The 23817-nt window shown below is 41.4% G+C and overlaps 1 protein-coding gene across 1 annotated transcript in view; it reads right to left on the reverse strand.

The window, feature by feature from the left end:
- Positions 1-14660, reverse strand: part of LOC111609489 (NACHT, LRR and PYD domains-containing protein 3-like) — a 30882-nt gene extending 16222 nt beyond the window's left edge. Inside the window, exons 1-6 of the mRNA XM_023338234.1 lie at positions 14572-14660; positions 14318-14437; positions 12152-12230; positions 11768-11996; positions 9833-11624; positions 8818-8991 (exon numbers count right to left, since the gene is read on the reverse strand). Coding sequence (XP_023194002.1) covers positions 8818-8991; positions 9833-11624; positions 11768-11996; positions 12152-12230; positions 14318-14437; positions 14572-14660 — 2483 coding nt within the window. The remainder of the gene's footprint in view (positions 1-8817; positions 8992-9832; positions 11625-11767; positions 11997-12151; positions 12231-14317; positions 14438-14571) is intronic.
- Positions 14661-23817: the final 9157 nt, after the last annotated feature.

Genomic DNA, 23817 nt, shown 5'->3' on the forward strand with positions numbered 1-23817 from the left:
AACTCTATTCCATCTTTCAACAGCACCATTGCACTGTGGATGGTACACACTTGTACGCAGATGAGATATTCCCCTTTCTCTGAAAAAATCTGCAAAAGACCTGGAAAGAAACTACGGCCCATTATCAGTGACTATGTAGTCAGGGTTCCCCTCTCTGCTGAAAATAGAGCGTAGAAATGTGAGAACATCAGTAGTTACTGTGTGAGAAAATGCCACCTCTGGCCATTTACTGTAATAGTCCACTAATGTTATAGCGAATCTACATGAAGAAGCAGCAGTTTCAAAGGGACCCACGATGTCCAGAGCCACTTTCTCCCACGGTCTGTTCGGCAGTTCAATGGGTTGGAGAGGAGCAGGAGCAGTTTGAGCAGATTTGTCGTTCATTTGGCAGGTCATACATGAAGAAATAACAGACTGAACCATTTTGTCCATCTGAGGCCACCAGTAGAGGTCACGAAGTCTCTGTTTAGTGCGAAGAACACCTTGATGAGTTTCATGTGCCAGATGAATGACAGTAGCACGTAAAGCAACAGGAACGATGTATCAATGTTCACCTCTCATGACCAGATCCTGAGATGCAGAAAGTTCATTCCTGATGTGGAAGTATGGTATTAAGACAGGCTCCACATCCTTCTTGCACTTTGGCCAGCCCTTCTCTATCTGTCCACGGAGGAGTGTGAGTTCATGGCATTGAGAGGAAGCAGAAGTGAACTCAGTGACAGACAGAGCTGACACAATGGATGCAACCATGTCAGGTTCATCTACAGGAGTAGAGTCCATAGGGAGTGGCAACCGTGACAAGCAGTCTGCAGCCTGGTTTTGTGATCCAGGCCTGTATTCCAAATCGTAGGTGAAGCATAGCAAACGTGCAGACCAGCGTGCGACTCTCATTCCAGCACGCCCAATGCCTTTGGTAGCGAGTAGTGTGTCAAGAAAACTGGCATAAGGGTATGAGATCTTTCCAGGCACACGCAGAAAAAGGTGCATAATGGCTTGGAAGAAATAAAGTAATCCTGTAGTTTGATTAAAAGTTAATTAAGTTGAATAAGTCTGAATAATATGAGTATAAGTAATCACTCAATAACTCTCTGCAAAGAAACTTTGTTTAATGATTATGTTGATGATTAACAAAATTAACTATGTAATGATTATGTTGAAGACTATCAATTAACTATGTAATGATTATGTTGAAGATTATCAATAAGAAAAAGATGTGACTTATTGTCACAGAATGTGAAGTTATGATCATGTGAAATCAATTCATGTGAAATCAATTCAAACAGGTTTAACAACAGGTTGAATGTGTTTAATGAGATATAATAAATGATAGTGAGTTATAGAAAGAGAGAAATGCAGTACAGTCCTGATAACAGGAAATGTCGCAAGCAGTTCTGAACAGATGGCCAAGGCGCACAGGAGGAATGGTGCGGTGAGTTTGGCTGAGGCAACACGGGAACTTCCACTACGGTCAGCGAAACCAGGTTGGGAAATGTGGGGACTTTTTCATGAGAGACAGCAGATGTGAAGAAAGTCACGTAGACCAAACCTCCCCCATACACACACATGGTGGAGAGATGCATAAAAAGGGGCTGAAAAGAGGAACCAGTTGTTCCCAGTCCGGCGGAGCAGAAGGAGAGACAACTTGCAGAAGCAGATTGAGCTACGGACCGCACTTCAGAACCACGGGGAAGCTCGGACTTCACATCGCTAAGAAAGGACTGGGTCCCATTGCCCCATCTCTGGTTCTTTATTCGACCGTTGGTCTCGTCTCAACCCAGCAACTTCAAACTCTGCAACAAGACTTGGAGGAAGGACAAAGCTCCCTCAGGGGTGAGGAACTGGGTTTTGCAAAAGGATTCGGACCCGTTCTGCTTTGTTTCCTTTCTAAGGAGGGCTTTTCCACACAAGGCAAAGACCTCAACCAAGGATGCTAGAAATTCCTGTTGCCAAAAGATCCACCATCTTCTGGGTATGAGTTGAATCTGCTCATTGAAATTCCATTTCAGAACGTGCGACTTAACTCTTAGGGAAAGGAGACAGGGTAGTATGATTGTACATGTAAATTTTATTACACTGTTTTTGAATTATATACGATTGATTATTGATCTGTATGTCGCATATCCCTGCTTAAGCTTGCTTAATAAATTTATACTATAAAATTCTAATGAGGTTGGTGGACATTGGAATTAATAGAGTCATTTAATTATTGTCCAGTTCTTTTAATCAGGGTAAAACTAATGTACATGATTCCAGTAAATAGGAGGCTTCATAATTTCCTTTGGTGAGAGTAAATAATGACCCTGGGACTTACATCTAAGTCACTAAATATAATCTAGCCGGTTCCAAGTGCAAGTTATGATTTAGAAAGTGGGCTACCGTTAACAGAAGTGGTTATTGGAATTATGCAGCTGCGAGGGCTACTCAGCTGATTGTTCCTTAACTGTAAAGGGTCATAACTTCTGGATTGGAGGTAGTTAGAGCTAGACGAATCACTTTCGCCACCAGTTTAAACAGATAATCTCTTATAGAGTACTTTTAGGGTAATACCCAGGTCTCAGAGATTTTCCGGACCTGTTAGACGGAGAACTGGTCAGTAGGCAGCCCTGTGAGGTAATGAGGAGTGGGCGGGGCTGACTATTGCAGGATAACCTTCAAGTGTTGTCAGTGCCTGATGATCAGTTCTTAGTGTGAAACGTCGGCCCCAGAGATAAGACCTCCATTTTTCCACGGCCCACACACAAGCAAGAGCCTCCTTTTCCACTGTAGAGTATTTTCGTTCTGTAGAGGTCAGAGTTCGAGATGCAAATGCCACGGTTCGTTCAGTATTATCTGGGTGTATTTGGGTCAACACACCACCCAGTCCGTAGTCTGAAGCGTTTGTAGTGACAATGGTTGGGAGAGATGGGTCAAAAAGAGCCAGAACACGACTGTTCAGTAAAAGCTCTTTTAACTCCTTAAAGCTTTAATCAGCCCCTTCAGTCCATATGAAACCAGAGTCAACAGTGTCTCTCAGTACAGCCCGCATTGGTTCCACTACTGTGGCAAAATTGGGAAGGAATTTACTGTACCAGGAGATTAAACCCAGGAAGGAGCGCAGAGATGGTAGATCATGTGGTGGTGGGGCATCCCGGACAGCTGCACTATGGTCTGGATCAGGAAGGATGCCATCTTTGGAAATGATGTGGCCAAGAAATCTGAGGCTGGACTGTCTAAATGTACATTTTTGCATGTTGAGTGTCAGACCTGCATCTATAAGACGCTGGAGCACAGCACGCAGGCGTCTGTCATGTTCCTGTAGAGAAGATCCTGCAACAATTACATCATCCAAGTAATTGTGCACACCAGGTAGCCCTTTAAGCACAGTTTCCATCATTTCTTGGAATGCAGATGGAGCAGAGGCCAACCCGTAGGGCACACGGCAGTAGCGGAAAAGTCCTTTGTGTGTAATGAAAGCCGTGAGGTCCCGACTGTTCTCATGTAGTAGAAGTTGGTGGTATGCAGATGCCAGATCTATGGTGGAGAAAACATAGGCACCCCTGAGCTCACTTAAAAGCTCATCCATCTGGGGCAAAGGATGACTGTCTGCAACAATAGCTATATTAGGTTCTCTTAAGTCAACACATAGTCTTGGTCTGCCTTCCTTTCTTGTTGTGAGCACAATAGGAGAAATCCAGGGAGAAGCATCAATGTGTTCGATAATGCCCTCCTTCAGAAGTAGATCCAGTTCCTGTGACACAGCTTCTTGTACTGCAAATGGAAGTCGTCTGAGTTTTTGCTGAACTGGGACTGCATCCTCACGTACTTTAACTTTGTGCACAAACCCAGCAACACAGCCAATAGAAGCAGAGTCTGTTTTTGTTAGCAACACAGGTGCAGCAGAAGAAGCACGTTCAGGAGGTGGGACATGGATTGAATCATGGCTAAATGTCCATTTCAGAGCTTTTATTAGGTCCATTCCGAGTAATGCAGATCCTCCTTTAACCACATACAAAGAAGCAGGAGCAGTGTGGTTGTCAAGGGTAACTGTCGCTTCCAAACATCCTATTACAGGAATGTCCTCTTTCAAGTAAGTGACTAATTTCACATGAGGTGCAGTTAGATCACTCTCAGGAAAATGTCTGTTGTACAGAGTCTCTGGTATGATAGAAACTGATGATCCTGTATCAATCAGTAATTCACAATCAGTAGACTCCCCTGACGCAGCTTTAATGTTCACTTTGCAAAGCAGTCTGTCAGTAGAGTTAACTTCTTTTTAGTGATGGGATTTTCGGCTCCTTTTCGAGATGCGGCTCTAATGGCTCTTCTTACTGTGGAGATCCGGCTCTTTCGGCTCCCCATATATATTTTTGACATTATTAATTAATTAATAGCTTAAACCTAATTTTATAATATTTTGTTTCATTATTGACATTGTTAAGCACTTATGATGAGTAAAAATGCCACATAACAATGCTATAGCAATACCGATGCGTGTGATGTCCGCATGTGCCTGTGCAGGTTGTTTGTCGAGCCTGCACGATAGGAAATGCTGACTTTGCACAGTCTGCACTCTGCCCTGGAGCTTGATGTAGCATTAAAATGAGTCCAAATCTTGCTCCGTTTTCTGTCACTCATTTATTTTCACCTATTTAGTTCTCACACTGACTCCCCTTCTTTCTGTGCTTCTTGACCGCTGAGTGAGTGTCTGTACATAAACACCTGCCGACGAACGCTATACAGCTTGGCCAACTGCCTGCCGTTTCCACAAAAAAAGTGGAGATAAACTTTTTTGTCAGTGTTTTCCCGCCACATTATTAATTGAAACTATGTGTGATTGGTCAGATGTGGAGCACACGCTTGACATGAGGGCAGTGGACCGACCAAGGGAAAAAAACTCTCCGCTCTAGCACTGGCAGAAGAGCAAAATGCGCAAGGAGAGGGAGAAGGGGGGGAGAGACAGCGAGGCACTGCAGGATAAAAAAAAACAACGATGTGGGGAAAAACTATCGGCTCTGGCACTTGCAGAGCACAAGCACAACGACAGGGAGGCGGAGAGACAGCAATATACTGTAGAAAAAAACCCGGCTCCCAAATAGGATCCTAAAACGGCTCCCATTGTGGAGCCGGTTCCAATCCTTCACTTCAAAGAGCCGGCTCTTAGAGCCGGATCGTTCGCAACCGACACATCACTACTTCTTTTGCGGTTAACATGAGCACAACCACTTCAGGCATTACTTCTCTAACTTGTTTAGCAGAGCGGCAAAGTTTAGAAAAATGTCCAGTCTTACCACAGCTGTTGCATTTTGCTGCGGCTGCAGGGCAATCTCGTGCATTCGCCAGGTGATTTGTCGATCCACAGCGATAACAAGCTCGCGCTGTCTGCTGCAAGGTGCGCGTGTGGCTATTTTTAGAAACGCCTTTCATCCATGTTTGTAAAATGGCCGATTTCACCAAAGGTTAAAGAAACTCACTTCAAAATCTCTCACAATTTTTACCCAGTGGCTGAATTTTTGCGCCTTTTGTGAATGTCCAGAAGAATCCCTTAACCATCTCTTTTTTTCCTGTCCTTTTTCTTTTAAACTATGGAGAGACATTAAAAACTGATTGTCCCTTAAAATTGAAGACATCCCAGAGATAACCATCACCCACATATTATACTATGTTGATGGCCTTGATAGTCAAATATCTGACATGGTAAATATTGTCTTCTTGCTTGTTAAATATCATATACACTGCTGTAAATGGAGAGGTTCTACACCTTGTTTTGATTTTTTTCTTAACCAATTTAAATTGTATTATACCTCATTGAAACATTTGAAATCTATTTCTGCAAAAAAGTAACTGCCAGTATCTCTACTTTTCTTTTGTTTTAAAATCTTGCTCTATTATTATTCATTTGCCTTACTGTTTGTGTGCTTGTCTTTATTCTTAGCCCCTTGTTTTTTTGTTCATTTTTTCTACCTATGTTGCAATGTTCGTATACCTCAACGAGTCTTTGTATACTGTTTATTTAATAAAAAATAAAAAAATTTTAAAAAAAGAAACGCCTTTCCGGTTCCTATCCTTGCGTTGAGTAAGTCCGCGCTGGGCAACCGTGTGAACATCACTGAGGAGTTTGGACGACTGAAGAGCATGTTCCACTTGACACGCCAGCGTGATAGCCGGTGTCCAACGTAAGTGAAAATTCCAATAAAAGTCTGTTTCTCACCTCCGGTGCATAAGCCTTCTCAATAAGCTGATCCCGTAGCATCTCATCTTCCATGGTTCCATAAGCACATGTGATAGCCAACTCACGTAAAGCAGCCACGCATTGAGGCACAGTCTCATCCGCCATCTGCGTTCTCTGTCGGAATTGATGTCTTGCCACAACAACGTTCACCTTCGGTGCAAACTGTAGTTCCAACGCCGTCATTGCCTCATTATATGAAGTACCGACGTTAGGCAAGGTGTAAAATAAACGTTGTCCCTCGAAGCCAAGTGCATGAATTAGTAGAGCACGGCGTCTAGCATCGGACCAGGAATTTCCAGTAGCATGAATAGCCGTTAAGTAATTCTGGAACATCTTCCGCCACGTGGAAAACGGAACCGTAGGTTCTCCACTGCAGGGCAGGAACGATGGGCACAGACGTCATCGTCGCCAATTGTTATGTTTGGAAGCTAGGATGAGGTAGAAGCTCAAGTAGACAAAGAACCCTTAACAGCTTTTATTCATAACTCGCTCAGCAGTACAGTAACATCAAGTATTCCTTTCCTCCACCTTATCTCTTCTTCTTTTTTTCTCTCCTCTCTATCCTATTCTCGTACACCACCTAGTGGTAGACACAACAGTTTATTTTAAATATTAATGACTGTTTAGCTTAAAAGATCTCTTGTGGTCTGTATAACAGTGAATTTCAAGAAGGTTCTGACTTTATATTATATATATTCTAGATAAATTCCTCTACTTGTTTCTCTGAATATAGATGATTATTTTAACATGTTGCTCATCCTCTTCCTGTTACTGAAACATTTCCACTTATTCTAGAATCTACAATTTCTCTCAGCCATATCTCTTCAATGCCAATAATATCTGTTAATGTAATTTATCTGAACAGTCTAACTTCCTGTCCATCAGCCAATTTAAAAGAAATGTAAAAAGTTATAACAGTTAAAGTTATACCATATAACAGCCAGAATGTAATAATTATTGAGTTTGTTAGGAGCAGTTCTGGTTAGAAAGTCTAACAACTGCAGGATGAAGGATCTGCAATAATGCTCATTTGTGCACCTAGGATGCAGCAATCTGTCATCTATCCAGAGTTCCACTATCAATGGAAGAATGACCGCCGCCTTTCTAAATACCTCTCTTCTTGGTCCTTTCAGCCTGGAGTAAATGAAAACCAGCAACGTTTATGTGTAGAGATTTGTTAGCCACATGTTAGTGATAGGATGCCACTTGTTGCACATCCTGTTGATGGTATTCACTGAGTTCCTGAGGGGAACCCATTCTTTCACAATTCTTTGTAAAAATAGGCTGCATGTCTAGAGGACATGGAAGTTATTGGAGCATCTGATTCTGATCATTTGGATGGGTGGTCAAATACTTTTGACAGTATAATGTATCTCTGCTAGGCAGTGATGTCAGTAACGCGTTACTGACTTCGGACCACTTTTTTCAGTAGCGAGTAATCTATCGCGTTGCTATTTCATATCCAGTAGTCAGACTACAGTTATGTATCAAAATCACTTTGCGTTACTGTGTGTTACTATTTTCTTTTGGAATTTAATGTTATTTCCTCTACGCGTCTTGTCAAGTCATTGCCGTTTTTATGCGACAGTATCAGCAGCGACAGAAATGTAAACAATGGAGGGAAGAGGGAGACGCGCATTTTGTTGGTAGAAAAACAGGAACTATTTTGAGTTTCTGTCGCCAACTCCAATTATTATAAGCGGCTGTGGCCTTTTTTTTTTTAAAGTCGCTTGCAAATTTATTGAGTCGCGGGTTGCGCTTTTTGGGCTCATTTTTTAACGTGAAGTTACTCATTTGGGCTTGGAAATAAGCAGAAATAAACCCCAGAATGTGTCCGACCTCCAATTAGTTTTAGTCAGGCTCTCCCTGTCCATCATTTCCTGGATGATCCGTCCCGCTGTGTCTTTGTTAATGTCAAGTTAATATACTACCTGTCAATCATGTTGAGCTATCCAGAACATTGGAAACATCGAGACTAATCTGAACAGCGCAATAAACGTGAAAACAGCCACGAATGAACGAGTCTGTAAAGTTGTGCAACTAAACGCCATTATAATTATTAATAATAAGATAAGTGCCACAAATCTTTGCAGGAGCCATTTGAGTTGTGGAGCTGCAGGAGGAGCTCTGTGCTCTGACACCAAACTCAGGGCTGTAACGCACAACCTGGAGGCTGGTGGGGTGGAGGGGGGGTTAAAATCCTTCTTAGAGTTTTCCAGACAATAGTGGACCACACAAAAACATGCACAAATTACTAACGTTTTCTTTGTACTGTAACCATTAAAAAATCTCCCCTTCAGTTCAACCTTATAAGTGGAGACACATTGTTGATGTTACCATTATAAAATAGCTTACAATTAAGTATTGGTAAAGATCAATGTCATTTTCACAGCGTTGTTGTTAGCAGCTGCTGAAAGTAACTAAAAAAGTTACTTTTAATGTAACTTAGTTACTTTCCAAAACAAGTAATCAGTAATCTAACTGAGTTACTTTTTCAAGGAGTAATCAGTAATCCGATTAAAGTTACTTTTTCAAAGTAACTATGCCATCACTGCTGCTAGAAGCTAGTAGACAGAAATCTGGTTTCACCAGGATTGAGAACATTTTACCTGAGAGTTTCCAGGTTGCAGTTTGGACTCTCCAGTCCAGCAGAGAGAAGCTTCACTCCTGAATCCTGCAGGTTGTTGTTACTCAGGTCCAGTTCTCTGAGACTGGAGGACTGGGAGCTGAGAACTGAGGACAGAGCTTCGCAGCTTCTCTCTGAGAGGTTACAGCCACTCAGTCTGAGGAGACATGGAGAAAAATCTGTTGTTAATCACTTCTTAAAAAATAGTATTTTTCTATGTTTTTCTTGGACAGAGAAGGAACTATCTTATTTTACACATATTTACGTTGCCTTTTGTTGTGAAATGGTTCATTCTATAGTTAGTCATCCAGCCTTAAAGGACAGAACTACAGGCAACAAGGAGGCTAGAAATAGAATTATAAAATTCCACAATTAGCTAAATTAGTACAATTTATATTTTAACATAAAGAGGAGTAGTTTTGCTGCTTTTATATGTAATATTAATGTTCAGCTGCTGAAGTAAGTCTCTGTCTCCTTTACACATCCCCCCCAGTGAGATAATTTGAAGAGACAATGCACCAATATATAAACTGAAACATCAATCCATCCATTTTCTTACACCCTTGTCCCTAATGGGGTCGGGAGGGTTGCTGGTCTCCAGCTAACATTCCAGGTGAGAGGCGGGGTCACCCTGGACAGGTCGCCAGCCTGTCGCAGGGCAACACAGCAGAGATGCACAGGACAAACAAACATTCACACACACACACACACACCTAGGAAGAATTTGGAGAGACCAATTAACCTAACAGTCATGTTTTTGGACTGTGGGAGGAAGCTGGAGAACCCGGAAAGAACCCACACATGCACAGGGAGAACATGCAAACTCCGTGCAGAAAGACCCCAGGCCGGGAATCGAACCCAGGACCTTCTTGCTGCAAGACAACAGTGCTACCAACTGCACCACTGTGCAGCCCTAAACTGAAACACTAATATATATATTTACCTCATCAGTAGCATATTTCTATCAAAATAACTGCCTAAACAATCAGTGTCCTTACAGAGCTTTGTTGGAGGCTTTAACCACTGGCAGCAGCCTCAGAAGAACCTCCTCTGAAGCAGAGTATTTCTTCAGGTCAAAAACATCCAGATCTTTTCCTGATGACACTAAGATGAAGATCAGAGCTGACCACTGAGCAGGAGACAGTTTATCTGTGGAGAGACTTCCTGAACTCAGAGACTGTTGGATCTCCTCCACTAGAAAACGATCATTCAGTTCATTCAGACAGTGGAACAGATTGATGCTTTTCTCTGCAGACACATTCTCATTGATCTTCTCCTTGATGAGCTGAACTGTTTTCTGATTGGTCTGTGAGCTACTTCCTGTCTTTGTCAGCAGACCTTGTAGGAATCTCTGATTGGTCTGCGGTGAAAGTCCCAGGAGGAAGCGGAGGAACAAGTCCAGGTGTCCATTTGGACTCTGTAAGGCCTGGTCAACAGCTCTCTGATGGAGAGATTTTAGTTTAAGTTTATTAAAGAATGAAGATTTCTTAGGTGTTTGTTTTTCTCCCATCAAGATGACCCCAGAGTTGATAAAGGTCAGATGAACATGAAGAGCAGCCAGAAACTCCTGAACACTCAGATGGACGAAGCAGAACACCTTGTCCTGGTACAGACCTCTCTCCTCTTTAAAGATCTGTGTGAACACTCCTGAGTACACTGAGGCTGCTCTGATATCGATGCCACACTCTGTCAGGTCTGATTCATAGAAGATCAGGTTTCCTTTCTGCAGCTGATCAAAAGCCAGTTTTCCCAGAGACTCAATCATCTTCCTGCTCTCTGGACTCCAGTGTGGATCTGTTTCAGCTCCTCCATCATACTTGACCTTCTTCACTTTGGTCTGAACCACCAGGAAGTGGATGTACATCTCAGTCAGGGTGCTGGGCAGCTCTCCTCCCTCTCTGGTCTCCAACACATCCTCCAGAACTGTAGCAGTGATCCAGCAGAAGACTGGGATGTGGCACATGATGTGGAGGCTTCGTGATGTCTTCATGTGGGAGATGATCCTGCTGGCCTGATTCTTATCTACGAATCTCTTCATGAAGTACTCCTCCTTCTGTGGGTCATTGAACCCTCTGACCTCTGTTACCATGTTAACACACTGAGGAGGAATCTGATTGGCTGCTGCAGGTCGTGTGGTTATCCAGAGGAGAGCAGAGGGAAGCAGTTTCCCCCTGATGAGGTTTGTCAGCAGAACGTCCACTGAGGTGGACTCTGTAGCATCAGTCAGGATCTCCTTGTTGTGGAAGTCCAGAGGAAGTCGACTTTCATCCAGACCATCAAAGATGAACAGAACCTGGAAGTGTTCAAAGCTGCAGATTTCTTTGGTTTCACTAAAGAAATGATGAACAAGTTCCACCAAGCTGAACTTTTTCTCCTTCAGCACATTCAGCTCTCTGAACGTGAATGGAAATATGAACTGGATGTTCTGGTGGGCTTTGTCTTCAGCCCAGTCCAGAGTGAACTTCTGTGTTAGGACTGTTTTCCCAATGCCAGCCACTCCTTTTGTCATCACTGTTCTGATTGGTTGATCTCTTCCAGGTGGGACTTTAAAGATGTCTTCTTGTCTGATTGTTGTTTCTGGTCTGTGTGGTTTCCTGGATGCTGTTTCAATCTGTCTGACCTCATGTTCATCATTGACCTCTCCAGTCCCTCCCTCTGTGATGTAGAGCTCTGTGTAGATCTGGTTCAGAAGGGTTGGACTTCCTGCTTTAGGAATCCCCTCAAACACAGACTGGAACTTCTTCTTCAGACCAGATTTAAGTTGATGTTGACAAACTGGAGCAAGACGTTCTAAAATAAGACAAAAAGTAAAATCAAGAACTAGATAAAATTTTATTCTCAAGATGTTTTGCATAAATGTGATTCCATCTCTTCAAATTTCAGTAAATGTCTGATTTATCCATCAGGTTAAACCTTTGTAAAAATCCTCTTACTGCTCTGCAGACGGTCAGCCAGCTCCTCCTGCTTCATCCTCCTCAGGAAGTTCAGTGTGATCTTCATCACTGCCTCTCTGCTGTTCCTCCTCTGCTCTTCATCCTCACCTTCCAACACCTCATCAGCATCTCTCTGACTCTCTGTGCATTCTGGGTCATCTGGACTCAGAATCTTATGGATCTTCTTCAGCTCGTTCTTCAGAAAAGTGACAATGTTGTCCTCCAGCGTCTGGAATAGAATAATAGATTAAGGAAACATCAGACTGAAATCAAGGAGCCAAACACCAGATGGATGTTTGACAGACTGACACTCCTCTGGTCTACAAAGTGCAGCATGGAGATGACTGAGCAGAACTCATGGAAAGTTGTTGTTCATGTACAGACCATAAATATGGAGTCCAGTTGTGTTTGATGTTGCTGGGCAGATGGACAACTGGGAACCTCTGAGTTCTGCTGGTCCACTCTGTGGAGGAACCAGGAACAATTAGGAAGTCAGGAAATATTCATCCAGCAGTATTCAGAAATGAAATCACCAAGACTTTCTCATTAAATGTACTTGAAGCAGAAAAACAGAGCATCATATGAACAAAATGGAGTGAAGTTAAAAAGAGGAAGATGAACTACAAGGATGAAGAGCAGTAACACCAAAATCACCTAGAAGACATTTTAAAAGGTTGATGCTGAACTTGGACTTCAAACTGTCCAAACTGTCATTAGATCTGATGCTGGTGGAGACAGTTTCCCAGAGCTTGGGGACAGTGGAAGTGAAGGCTCTGTCCACACAGGTCTTCAGGACAGTGTGGGACATCCATCAGGTTCTGATGACTAGATCTGAGGTGATGTGGACATGGAGGAGGTTTGAGATATGTGGGTGTGTGTCCATGTGTGGTCCTCTTCTGGATGTTATAGAAAGGATTTTAAAATGGATCCTGTAGATCCTTGAAAGCCAGTGAGATCACATTGTATCTGTCCACACAGAGACAATCAGAAGGTAAAGGTCCATGAAGTAATATCTGGATGTGAGCAGTGAACCAGGTGATCAAAGTAGTTGTAAAGATTTAATGTTCCTGCTGATCCCACTAAGAACCAGTAGAACCTCTGATGATCCACATCAGCTCAGTTTGGTTGAGTTCCAGCAGATCTCACCAACCACATCATGAAGCTTTCCTTCCCTGCTGAACTGCTCTCACAATGCACACAGGAACCAAGTCCTGATGGACCAGACTGGCTTTACCAGGTATTTCCCAGTGGAAATGTGTTTGATGTAAAAGCTCTTTTCATAAACTTTGAAAATATACTTTAAAATAAACACTAATCAGGCTTTTAATGTTTCTAAATCATTCTTTAAACTTTGCATACAGTCCAACAAATATTAGTCTAATATTTGCCGTTATTATGAAAAAAATCATAACAATATATCAAGTAACGGTTGAACCCATTGTAACAGTTGACCAGACTGTAACGGGGTTGAAGATTTTTACTAAAAGTTGCCATAAGTCCACATTAGCTGGGTTATGGAGCAACATATGATATGAAGAAAACAAGAATTAATATGTTTCAAAGACCATTCTTTACTTTTTCCCAAACAACAATAATTATCATTTACATGCCTAAAGGTGTTGAAAGGTTGAGCTTGACAATGACGATGTTTGGATAAAAAATAATCAAATATCGGTAAGAAACTATATTAACACTTAAATCTCTTTACAATGTGAGCGGGAAAAAACTTGAGTGATGTCACTTCCAGGATGCTGAGGAAATTGAACTGAACAATTATTTATAAAAAGGAGGGATTGGTCTGCTGTTACAGGGTTAAACAAAACTGGAGGGACATGATTAAAAAGTGATATTTTATAAATAATGAATGTATTTTTCTTCATATTTCTTTTATTTAGATTAAAGTATACCTTAAATGTTTAAAATGGTACAAATAAGTTGCAGTTACTGGTTAGTTTAATTTGTTTTATATTCAGTGAAAAATTAACATTGGTCAGTGGGGACATGCTCATTTGGCTGATCTCTACGCTTCAACAACCCATCAAATCTTTCAAAACATAATTTTTAAAATATATTTGCATGTTATATTAACAAGACACATGGATATTTCCATTACTTGATTTTTCTTTAAAAATGTGGGTTGAATTATATGAAAATATTTGAGATAAACCTGTGAGACACAAAATGTACCAAATTCAGAGAATGACCCAGTTGCTTATTTATGATGTCAGTTAGAGACCATCTGGTTCTGAAAGATATCCACATGAGATATTTATTTATCTTAACTGTGTAAATGGTTAATAATCCACTATGTTGGATGATGTTTGAACCACAGAGATGAAACTTTAATCATAAAATTAATTCATAAAAGCCTTTTTCTTTCAGCATTACTCTGTCTGGAAAATTTATTAAATTTATATTTAGAGAACAATCCAAATATCAATCTAGAAATTAAACTCACTTCTGACGTTTGTGTTTGTGTGTTAAATTTATATTGGATGGTCATAATAACAGATATAAACTGAACAGTTACAGCAGTTAGAAACAGCTCACCTCTCTGATGGTGGAGATCCAGGAGATTTAAAGTCAATGAGACGAGGGTTTGACCTGTCACTCTTAAAGGACACACAGCTGGGTTCTGGTTCTGGTTCTGGTTTGAGTCTCTGATGGATCCTGACAGAAACATGATGATTAAAACTTAATCAGCAAAGAGGAGCAGCAGCAGCTTCATCACCACGTCTGTTCTGGCCTGATATAGTGAACGCTGTGTGAAAAGGGCTGTGGACAGTTAGAGATGGTGACCTCACCTCTGACCTTTGCTCTGGCTCTCATCTTCCCCACACTGAGTGGTTTTAGAGGGAGGGACTCCCTCCTCTCTGTCCTCACACTGATCCATGCTGCTGAATTCACATCAGCTCACACACACTTTCTACCTTCACCTGCAGAGGAAACACACATCATTCATCTGCACATCAACTCTGATCATCCTTTACATCATTAGAGCTGGAAAAAGATCAGCTGCTCCTCCTCTGATTGGCTCTTCTTCTCTGCTTCATATCAGTGTCAGGTGAATGCAGTCAGACAGCAGAGAGGCAGAGGAAGCTGCCATCAGCTGCTGCACTTCTACTATCAGTCCACTAGATGGAGACATGGAGCAACATTTACATTCACTGATTCAACCTGAACAAGTCTTATAGTTCACAATTATTAATTTCTACAAGTGGATTATTCGCTCCATTAAAGATGAACTATTTAATCATCTGACTGAATCAAACCCATTTTAATAATATTTTATTTTTAAAGGAAGCAACAGGAAACTGTTGCTGACGTTAATGGTGGAGACTAGAGTTCGGTACCAGGAAATAAAAACATGAATCAGTTCGGAGAAGAAAACAGTGAAACATCAGCTGTTCATCATGTTGTTTGATTCCAGTTCATCAATAATCTAATAATCCTGTAGATTAGCCTTCAAACAGCAGAGATATTAAAGTTTCAGCTGAAATCAGAAGTGAAACTTTTCTCCAAACGTCAGAGATTAAAAACAATCAGGAAAAAGTTAAAGTGATGGAAAAAATTCAAGAAATAAACAAATCAAACTTACAGTTTGTTCAAACGATCCAAAGAGTTAAAGAAGAAAATTTAAACAACAGACTGAGACCCAACTAACGGACTGAAGCCACACATGAACAGGTAAATTCAAACCGAAAGTAAATGTGACGGATGTTGCGTAACTGATGACGTCACAGTCCAGTTGGCTTGCAGTTTTTTCCTTCAGAGCAACAGAACCAGGAAGTAGAAGCTCTGAGGTGAAATCAGAGGCAGGTTGATAAAATCTTCATGAGGAAGGAGAGAAGTTCTGATCAAAAGGAGGGTGTACTTACTTTTGATCATGACTGTAGTGATGATTGATAGTGACAAAAAATGAAGAACAGTATTTTAGTTTTGTGGAATAAAATAATTATTCCCAGTGTCTTTACTTTTATTAGAAGTTTATTTAATATTAATCTTACAATGTTTAATCAGTTTATTATGTCTCACTCAGTCTTACAGAGTCATTGTTTCTCTTTTTAGCCTTCACAGTTTGCCTCAGTGTGTCAGAAGCTTAGCAACAGGCGATAAGTAAATAGTTGTCATACCTTGCGGAGGGACAAGACCAGACCGACGGCGGAGCGATTATTATTAGGCACAGAATATTCTGTCTGAAACCCATTTTTAACTGAAAGTTGCATTTTTCTCTGTGTGTGTATTAATCTGATAAGCTCCTTGGGAATGTTGGTGATGACACTCTGTCTGTGGGAGAAGGACAGTATACAGTATATATAGAGAGGTGACTCCTTTGTCTAGTTAGATCTCTTCTGAGTTCTCCATCTGTGCAAATGTGAAATAAAGCTGTGTTTTGTTCTTTGTCTTTAACAAGATTTGGACTTTGTTAATTTTTCTCGTTCCACAATTTGGCGTCACGAACAGGATTCTTCCCGGTTCGTCCTTCCGGTGGACAGCCAGGAGAGGGCTGATCACCAAGACCCTCATCTCCATAGCAGGCCTGTCAGAGAGCGAGGGCTTTTCTGGAACTCCACCGGGTGGATCGATCGAAACAGAATCCGACAACCTGGTCTGGGGAGAACAAACCAGCAGTGTTTAAGGTAAAAAGGCTGTTTTCAAATATATGTAAGAAATTTACAGGGTTTTAGGCTTAAAACACCTCAGAGTTAGATTTTCCTGGGCGTAGGAAATCTAAAGTCTAAAGTAAAAGGTTTTTGAAGGATTCTCCTGGGCGTAGGAAATCCAAAACAGTATTCAGAGTCTAGGCTTAGCTCTGAAGGAATTTTAGTAGGTTATTTTAGGCTTAAAATAACTGAGGATTTTTGTAGATTGTTCTAGGCTTACACAATCTATATAAAGGTTTTACTGGTTTAGAAAAATCAGAGGGTATTTATTAAGGTTTTACTGGTTTAGAAAAATCAGAGGGTAATTAAAAAGGTTTTGATGATTTAGAAAAATCAGAGGATAAATAATAAAATAAATAAATAAAAAAAATTAAAAAAAGGGAAAATGGGAGGATCTTTTAATAAAGGTCAAAATACTGAAGAATACGTTCCATGTGGCCCAGAAATAGATCATATGGTTAGAATTCATGGCAGAGTTTGTTGTCAACATGTTCCACAGTGGCACACAGAGTTTGGTTTTCCTAAGAATGGCAGCTTAGAGGTAGACCACATCAGAGACTTAGAGCAGAAACTCTTAGCACAACGCGCCAAACTGATGCAACACACAAAGATTTCAAAGACACACCTGCAAGCACTACAATCACACGAAGACAGATGGTTCAGAAATTTGCACACAAGGGGAATGAAAAATATAAGACTAAAAAAGAACAGGAAAGATCTAATAAAACAAAATGTGTTTCTTCTCATGCATGTACATCACTGGCTGTACCTGGCTTGAGTCCAACGGCACCAACTGACCCTTCAGCAAACCCATCTGTGGCTCCACTTTACCCAGCGCTCCAAGTCCTTGGAACTCCACCACCGTACCGTCCAAAGACTGATGGTCCAGAACCGAAGAATCCATTCTGGGATCCCTCGGACGACTCCCTGCCTCTGGCTATCCTCCACCAATCAAAGACTGAGCAGAAACCCCGTCCTGTTGACCTTGAGCAACAACAGGACCAGGACAGAGTTCCCTCACGAGGCATGAAAGGCCCGCCTCCACGACCCCCTACAACTGAACATGGTCATCACCTTCGCTCTAAAGACCAACCCCTGACCCCACCATCACCTGGCATCTCTGGAAACCGGTACAGAGGACAGAAGGTTGAAACCTATCCCATGGTTGAAGTCCCTGGCCTCAAAGGCCCTGACCTTCTCTACAGAGCTTGGGGACCAGATGACCTCATTGCTGTAGCCAAACAGCACCTTCCCCCTATAGAGAAAGGAGGCAGAGCCATCGCTGAAGCCCTAGAGTATCTCAGCAAAACCATGAGACCAACGACCTATGAACTTAAGACTGTTTTGCTCCATGTTTATGGTCCAACTGTGGTCTCCAAACTTGGTCCAGTCTTCTCACAATATCTCCGTCTAAGAGGAATGGATAACCCTGACGAAACCGACAATCCACTCAATGCTGACTACAACAAGGCTCTACGAAAAATAGGCGAAGCCTTCATAGAGCAGTTTCCAGTCCGCCCCAGCTACAATGTCATCTCAGCCTGCATCCAAGGTCCAATTGAAGGTTCAAATGACTTTTACAGATGCCTGTTTGACATTTTCTCAGCTCACTCTGGTCTAGAAGTCCCCAAAAATGACTGGATGGGAAATGATCCGGCTGGTCCCTTTGAACTGCTTCTCTGTCAAAAGTTCCTGGAAGGACTGAGGCTTGACATCAGAGATGGAATCTTGGTGTGATGGGATATCACACCAAGAATTAAAGAACTTCTGCTTCATGCCCAACACAATGAGAAACTCTGCAACGATCGCCAGAAGAAGAACAAAGACCGCAAAGAAAAGCGCATGGAAGATGCTCAGCTCACCCTGATTCAACACATCACTGCTCAGAGCTCCAACCACCGCCCACCTGCAGTTGATCAATATGGAGGTCCCTCACAAGATCCAGGTTTCAACTGTGGCCAGATTGGACATTGGGCTCGAGAATGCCCTCAGAAAAAGCAAGACAGAAGCAGAGGCAGAGGTTTCCACCACCATGAAGGACGTCCAAACCCACGTGGCGGCTTTGGCCCACGCGGCCGAGGGTTCCTAACTCAGGGTGGTTTCAACAGTCAAAGAGGACATTATTCCACCTAACTAGAGCCAGCAGCTAGCCCGGTGCCGTTGGATCAACCCATGGTTCAGCAAACCGCAAGTACCAGCACACACACATATATGATATATCATCAAAGTGCATATCAGAAGTTGCCAATGTTGACAGTGCAAGTTAAAGGGGTTGACATACATTTTTTAGTAGATTCTGGGGCCACCCAGTCTCTAATAAAACATGAATGTCTCCCTAGAGCTCCATTATCTGGAAAAACAGTTCATTCCACGGAAGCTTCTGGTCAAGTAACACCTGAACCAGTCACAAAACCATTGAATCTCATTGATCCTTTCACGGGACAGGAACTGACACATCAATTTTTGTTGTCACCTGTCTGCCCAATTAATCTATTGGCTCGAGATTTAATGTTAAAAATGTCTCTGTGTCTAAAATGTGCACCAGAGGGCATCCAAGTGGTTAAACAAACGGAAACAACCACATTCTCTAAATTACCAAAACTTCTCTACATTTTTGAATGGTCTATTGCTGATCAACAAACTGAAACCATTCTGAGGTTAGCACGTAACCGTGTGCCTCCAACAGCTGATGTGATGCCTCAACAACGCTTGCATTGCACAACACTGGCAACCACAGACCCAGCTGATGAGCTCGGCGATGAGTTCATCTGCTCTCCACCCACATCATTGTATGTGACACACATGTGTTGGCAGCACAACACAACGTTCTTACTGGTTTGTCTAAGCCATGCCCAACAACATTTTTTCCAAGTCCCTGAGTCATTTCCACATATCTCTCTGGCTAAAGATCCAGCTGATAAGTGGAAGTCACTAGGACCTCTGGCTAAATCTACCCACGAAGCAACTGATTGGATGTTCCATTCTCCTGGAATAAAATACTCCCCCTCTCTACAAATGTACAGAGAGCAGTTAATTGCTGATTTGTCTGTCCGCCCCTCAAAGGAAGTGATTGATGACAGCTCATGACTGACACTTGCTCAGCTCTGTAGCCCTCATCCAGCACTTGACACATTACCTGATCATCTTTGGGCTGTTCACTGTTTAATGGGCGTTCCTACACATTTACTAGATTGTGTCAAGGTTATTGTGAATCACCAACCATTTTCCATCAAGCTCTGAATGACAACTTAGCAGCTCTAACATTACATCCGAAATGTGCTCTGTTGCAGTATGTTGACGATCTCCTATTGGCAGCACCTGATGCTGAACTCTGTAAAAATGAGTGTTTGAAATTACTCCATTTTCTTGCTGATAATGGACACAAAGTTAGCAAAACCAAATTGCAGTTTGTGCAACCTTGTGTGACATTCCTGGGACACGTGATTTCAGAACACGGCAGAACTATTTCTGAAAAACGCATTTCAGCAATAGTTCAGCTGCCCCTCCCACAAACAAAGAAGCAGTTAATGTCCTTCCTAGGACTGTGTGGTTACTGTAGGCATTTTATCCCAAATTATGCTGAGGTTGAGAAACCATTAAGAGAAATATGTCATGAAAAAGGGTTATTGATGAGCTCGAAGGTTACATGGACATCTGAAGCATTAACATCATTTGAAGCACTGAAAAAACAATTACAAAAAGCACCCACTCTAGGCATTCCTGATCCAACTCGTCCGTTTACACAGACAGTGGATGACCGGGGTGGCTATATGACGTCAGTTTTGCTCCAAAAACATGGTGACAGATTGAAACCAGTCGCCTACTTCTCCTCCAAATTGGATGTTGTCACAGCTGGGCTTCTACCACAGTGCGCGAGTGGCAGTCGTATAAAAAGCTGTTTTAGCATCCAGAGACATTGTGGGTTATTCTGATCTGACCCTACTCGTTCCCCACTCTGTCACACTCATTCTAAATGAGCAGAGGACGGCGCATCTGTCAACTGCCAGATAGCTGCGTTACCACTGTTCTTTTAGATATGTCAAACATAACCATTAAATGCTGTACAGTTTTAAATCCAGCTACTCTTTTGCCAACACCTGTGGAAGGCCAACCACATGACTGCGTTGCTGAACTGGACATTCTGTATTTTCCCCGACCTGATCTGAAGCAAGAACCGCTCTCAGATGCAGAACTCACATTGTTTGTTGATGGAAGTGCATCCAGAGATCCGCACTCTGGCGCCATCTTTCACCACTTCAAAAGACCCCATTTCTTTAGGAGACGCGGCAGCTGATGCTGCTGCAAAATCTGCAGCCAGAAGGTCTCTACCCAAGAACCATTCGCTACTAAAAGTAAGAGCACTGACACCTTTGCCTCTTACTTTACAAGATTTTCAATCCCATGCAATCCCTGCCTTCCTGAAAAATTTTTCAGACCCTTCTGCGTGACGTCACATGGTGTTGACCATGTGTCGAAGGGAGGAATGTTGAGGGAGATGGACAAATTATGGTTTACAGTAACTTTTTCAAAATCAGCTCACATTTTTTGTGAAAACTGCATTATCTGTGCTCAAAGCAACATTGCAAAAGGTCACAAAATGCAAGGAACAGGAGTACACACACAGACACACACACCTTTTCAACATGTAATGATTGATTTTATTGAGCTCACTCCATGTGAAAAGAAAAAATATTGTTTAGTGATGGTTGACATGTTTTCAAAATGGGTTGAAGCGTTCCCAGTTCAAACAGCAGATGCCTCCACAGTAGCAAAGATCCTCTTAAGGGAGGTAATTTGCCACTGGGGAGTGCCTAGAAGAATTTCTAGTGATAATGGAAGACACTTTGCAAATCAAATACTTACTGAACTGTCTAAAATGTTGAATCTGGATCTAACAAAACATTGTTCTTACCATCCACAGTCAGGTGGCGCTGTTGAGAGGGAAAATGGTACACTAAAGTTAGAAGTAACTAAAATATGTGAAGAAACAGGTTTGAACTGGGTACAGACTCTTCCAATTGCCCTAATGTATATGCGAATGAGACGTCGTCAGAAAAATAACCTCAGTCCTTTTGAAATTCTCTTTGCAGGTCCTCCAAACATGGGGATGGGACCCCCAGATAGTTCTGGGAAAGATCTAACCACATGTGATGATAACATGATTAATAATTGCATTTCTCTAGCAGATCAGTTGAAAACCTTTAGACAACAGGCCCAAGGAGGCCAACCAGCACCAGCTACTAAACCACTGCATGATATACAACCAGGAGATTTTGTGTTTATTAGGAATTTTAGGAGGAAAAACTGGCGATCCCACCGGGGCCATCCATCAGAGGATGCTGAGGCAGCATTAAGAACATGGAGGGAACCAGACGACATCATCAGCGACACTGTATCACAGAGGCCTTGTGGCATGTGTATTAATTGTGGTGGAAGACAGAAAAGACAGCGACATTGAGGAGTTATTACTTAATCCAAGTTTTTATTGCACTAAGTAGTTGTATTATCATAATATGAAGGAATTTGAAGTTTCTAACTCTTGTGAAACTTTTTATTGTACGTGTTTTCATCTATATTTTTATTCATCTTACTATGGAAATAATTATTTTTAAGTTGTTTCAAGAGAAACAAAAGGGAGGAATTGTGGAATAAAATAATTATTTACAGTGTGTTTACTTTTATTAGAAGTTTATTTAATATTAATCTTACAATGTTTAATCAGTTTATTATGTCTCACTCAGTCTTACAGAGTCATTGTTTCTCTTTTTAGCCTTCACAGTTTGTCTCAGTGTGTCAGAAGCTTAGCAACAGGCGATCAGTAAATAGTTGTCATACCTTGCGGAGGGACAAGACCAGACCGACGGCAGAGCGATTATTATTAGGCACAGAATATTCTGTCTGAAAGCCATTTTTAACTGAAAGTTGCATTTTTCTCTGTGTGTGTATTAATCTGATAAGCTCCTTGGGAATGTTGGTGATGACACTCTGTCTGTGGGAGAAGGACAATATACAGTATATATAGAGAGGTGAATAACTCCATGTTTAACTTTAAGCATTATGTTCTAGAAATAGTTAGGATAATTTTCCTGCTACCAGGAAAGTTTGGAGAAAATGTTCCCCATAATTTGAACTCAAAGTTTAATCTCTCTTCCTTTTGAAAGTTAATCTACAGGATTATTAGATTACTGATGAACTGGAATCAAACAACATGATGAACAGCTGATGTTTCTTTGTTTTCTTCTCTGAACAAACTGCTTCATGTTTTTGTTCCCTGGTATCGAATTCTTGTCTCCACCATTAAAGTCAGAATCAACAGTTTCCTGTTGCTCCCTTTCAAAATAAAACAAATATTGTTCAAATGTGTTTGATTCAGTCAGATTATTAAACAGTTAATCTTCTCCACTTGTAGAGTTTAATGATTGTGAACTAAAATACTTCCTGTTGTTCAGGTTGAATCAGTGAATGTAAATGTTGCTCCATGTCTCCATCTAGTGGACTGATAGTAGAAGTGCAGCAGCTGATGGCAGCTTCCTCTGCCTCTCTGCAAATCTTTTTTAGCTGCTGTTGCCAACAGCAGACATGGCTCAGTTTAATGTGCCATGTCTGCACCATGTTGGAGGAAGAAGAGAGGAAAATATTCTGCTTCTCTGACCTGAAGAACAGGCCTTCTGATGGTCGTCATTTTATTACCAATTTGGTCATAAAAAAGTTAATATTTTTGTAAAGACCGTCACCGGTTCTGTAAGAAGGAATGGACCAGAACTCCAGCAATGTATCATGAGAACCTTGTGGAAGGAAACCAGAACATTTGACCCAAATTAGACTGAAGGAGATTCTGACAAAACCTGAGGAGATGGAAGCAAACTTCTGAATATTAAGTTATGAAACTGTGTCCAATATATATTTTTATATAATTATTCTCTTTCTTATTTCTGAATCATGAGGCTTTTCACATTCCTGGGTAAAAGTTACTCAAGACATCAAAATGTACAAATAATATGAATTCTGATTTACTAGAAGTTACCTGTGGAAAACCACAAGGGTCAGAACTGGGTCCTAAACTTTTCTTACTTTACATAAATGATTTATGCAATGAATCTAATTTGTTAACATTTACTTTATTTGCTGATACATTATTTTGATCTGGTCAGTTTGGAGCAGCAACAGTTTAATGGAAGGAGAATTACAAATATTAATGATGAGACAAAAATTTCAGGTAGAAGTTCTGAATGAAACAGAAAATATGAAGATTTTCCCACTTTAGGCTTCAAAGCATTGACCTCTGACCTTCATGGGATGGGAATGTTTTACTTTAAATCAGGACTTTCTGAAAGGCAGAGTTGATGAAAAAATCTTTTTAATGCAAATATTTAAATTTGAACAGGA

Source organism: Xiphophorus maculatus, chromosome 8, assembly GCF_002775205.1.
Source record: "Xiphophorus maculatus strain JP 163 A chromosome 8, X_maculatus-5.0-male, whole genome shotgun sequence".
Classification (NCBI taxonomy): Eukaryota; Metazoa; Chordata; class Actinopteri; order Cyprinodontiformes; family Poeciliidae; genus Xiphophorus; species Xiphophorus maculatus.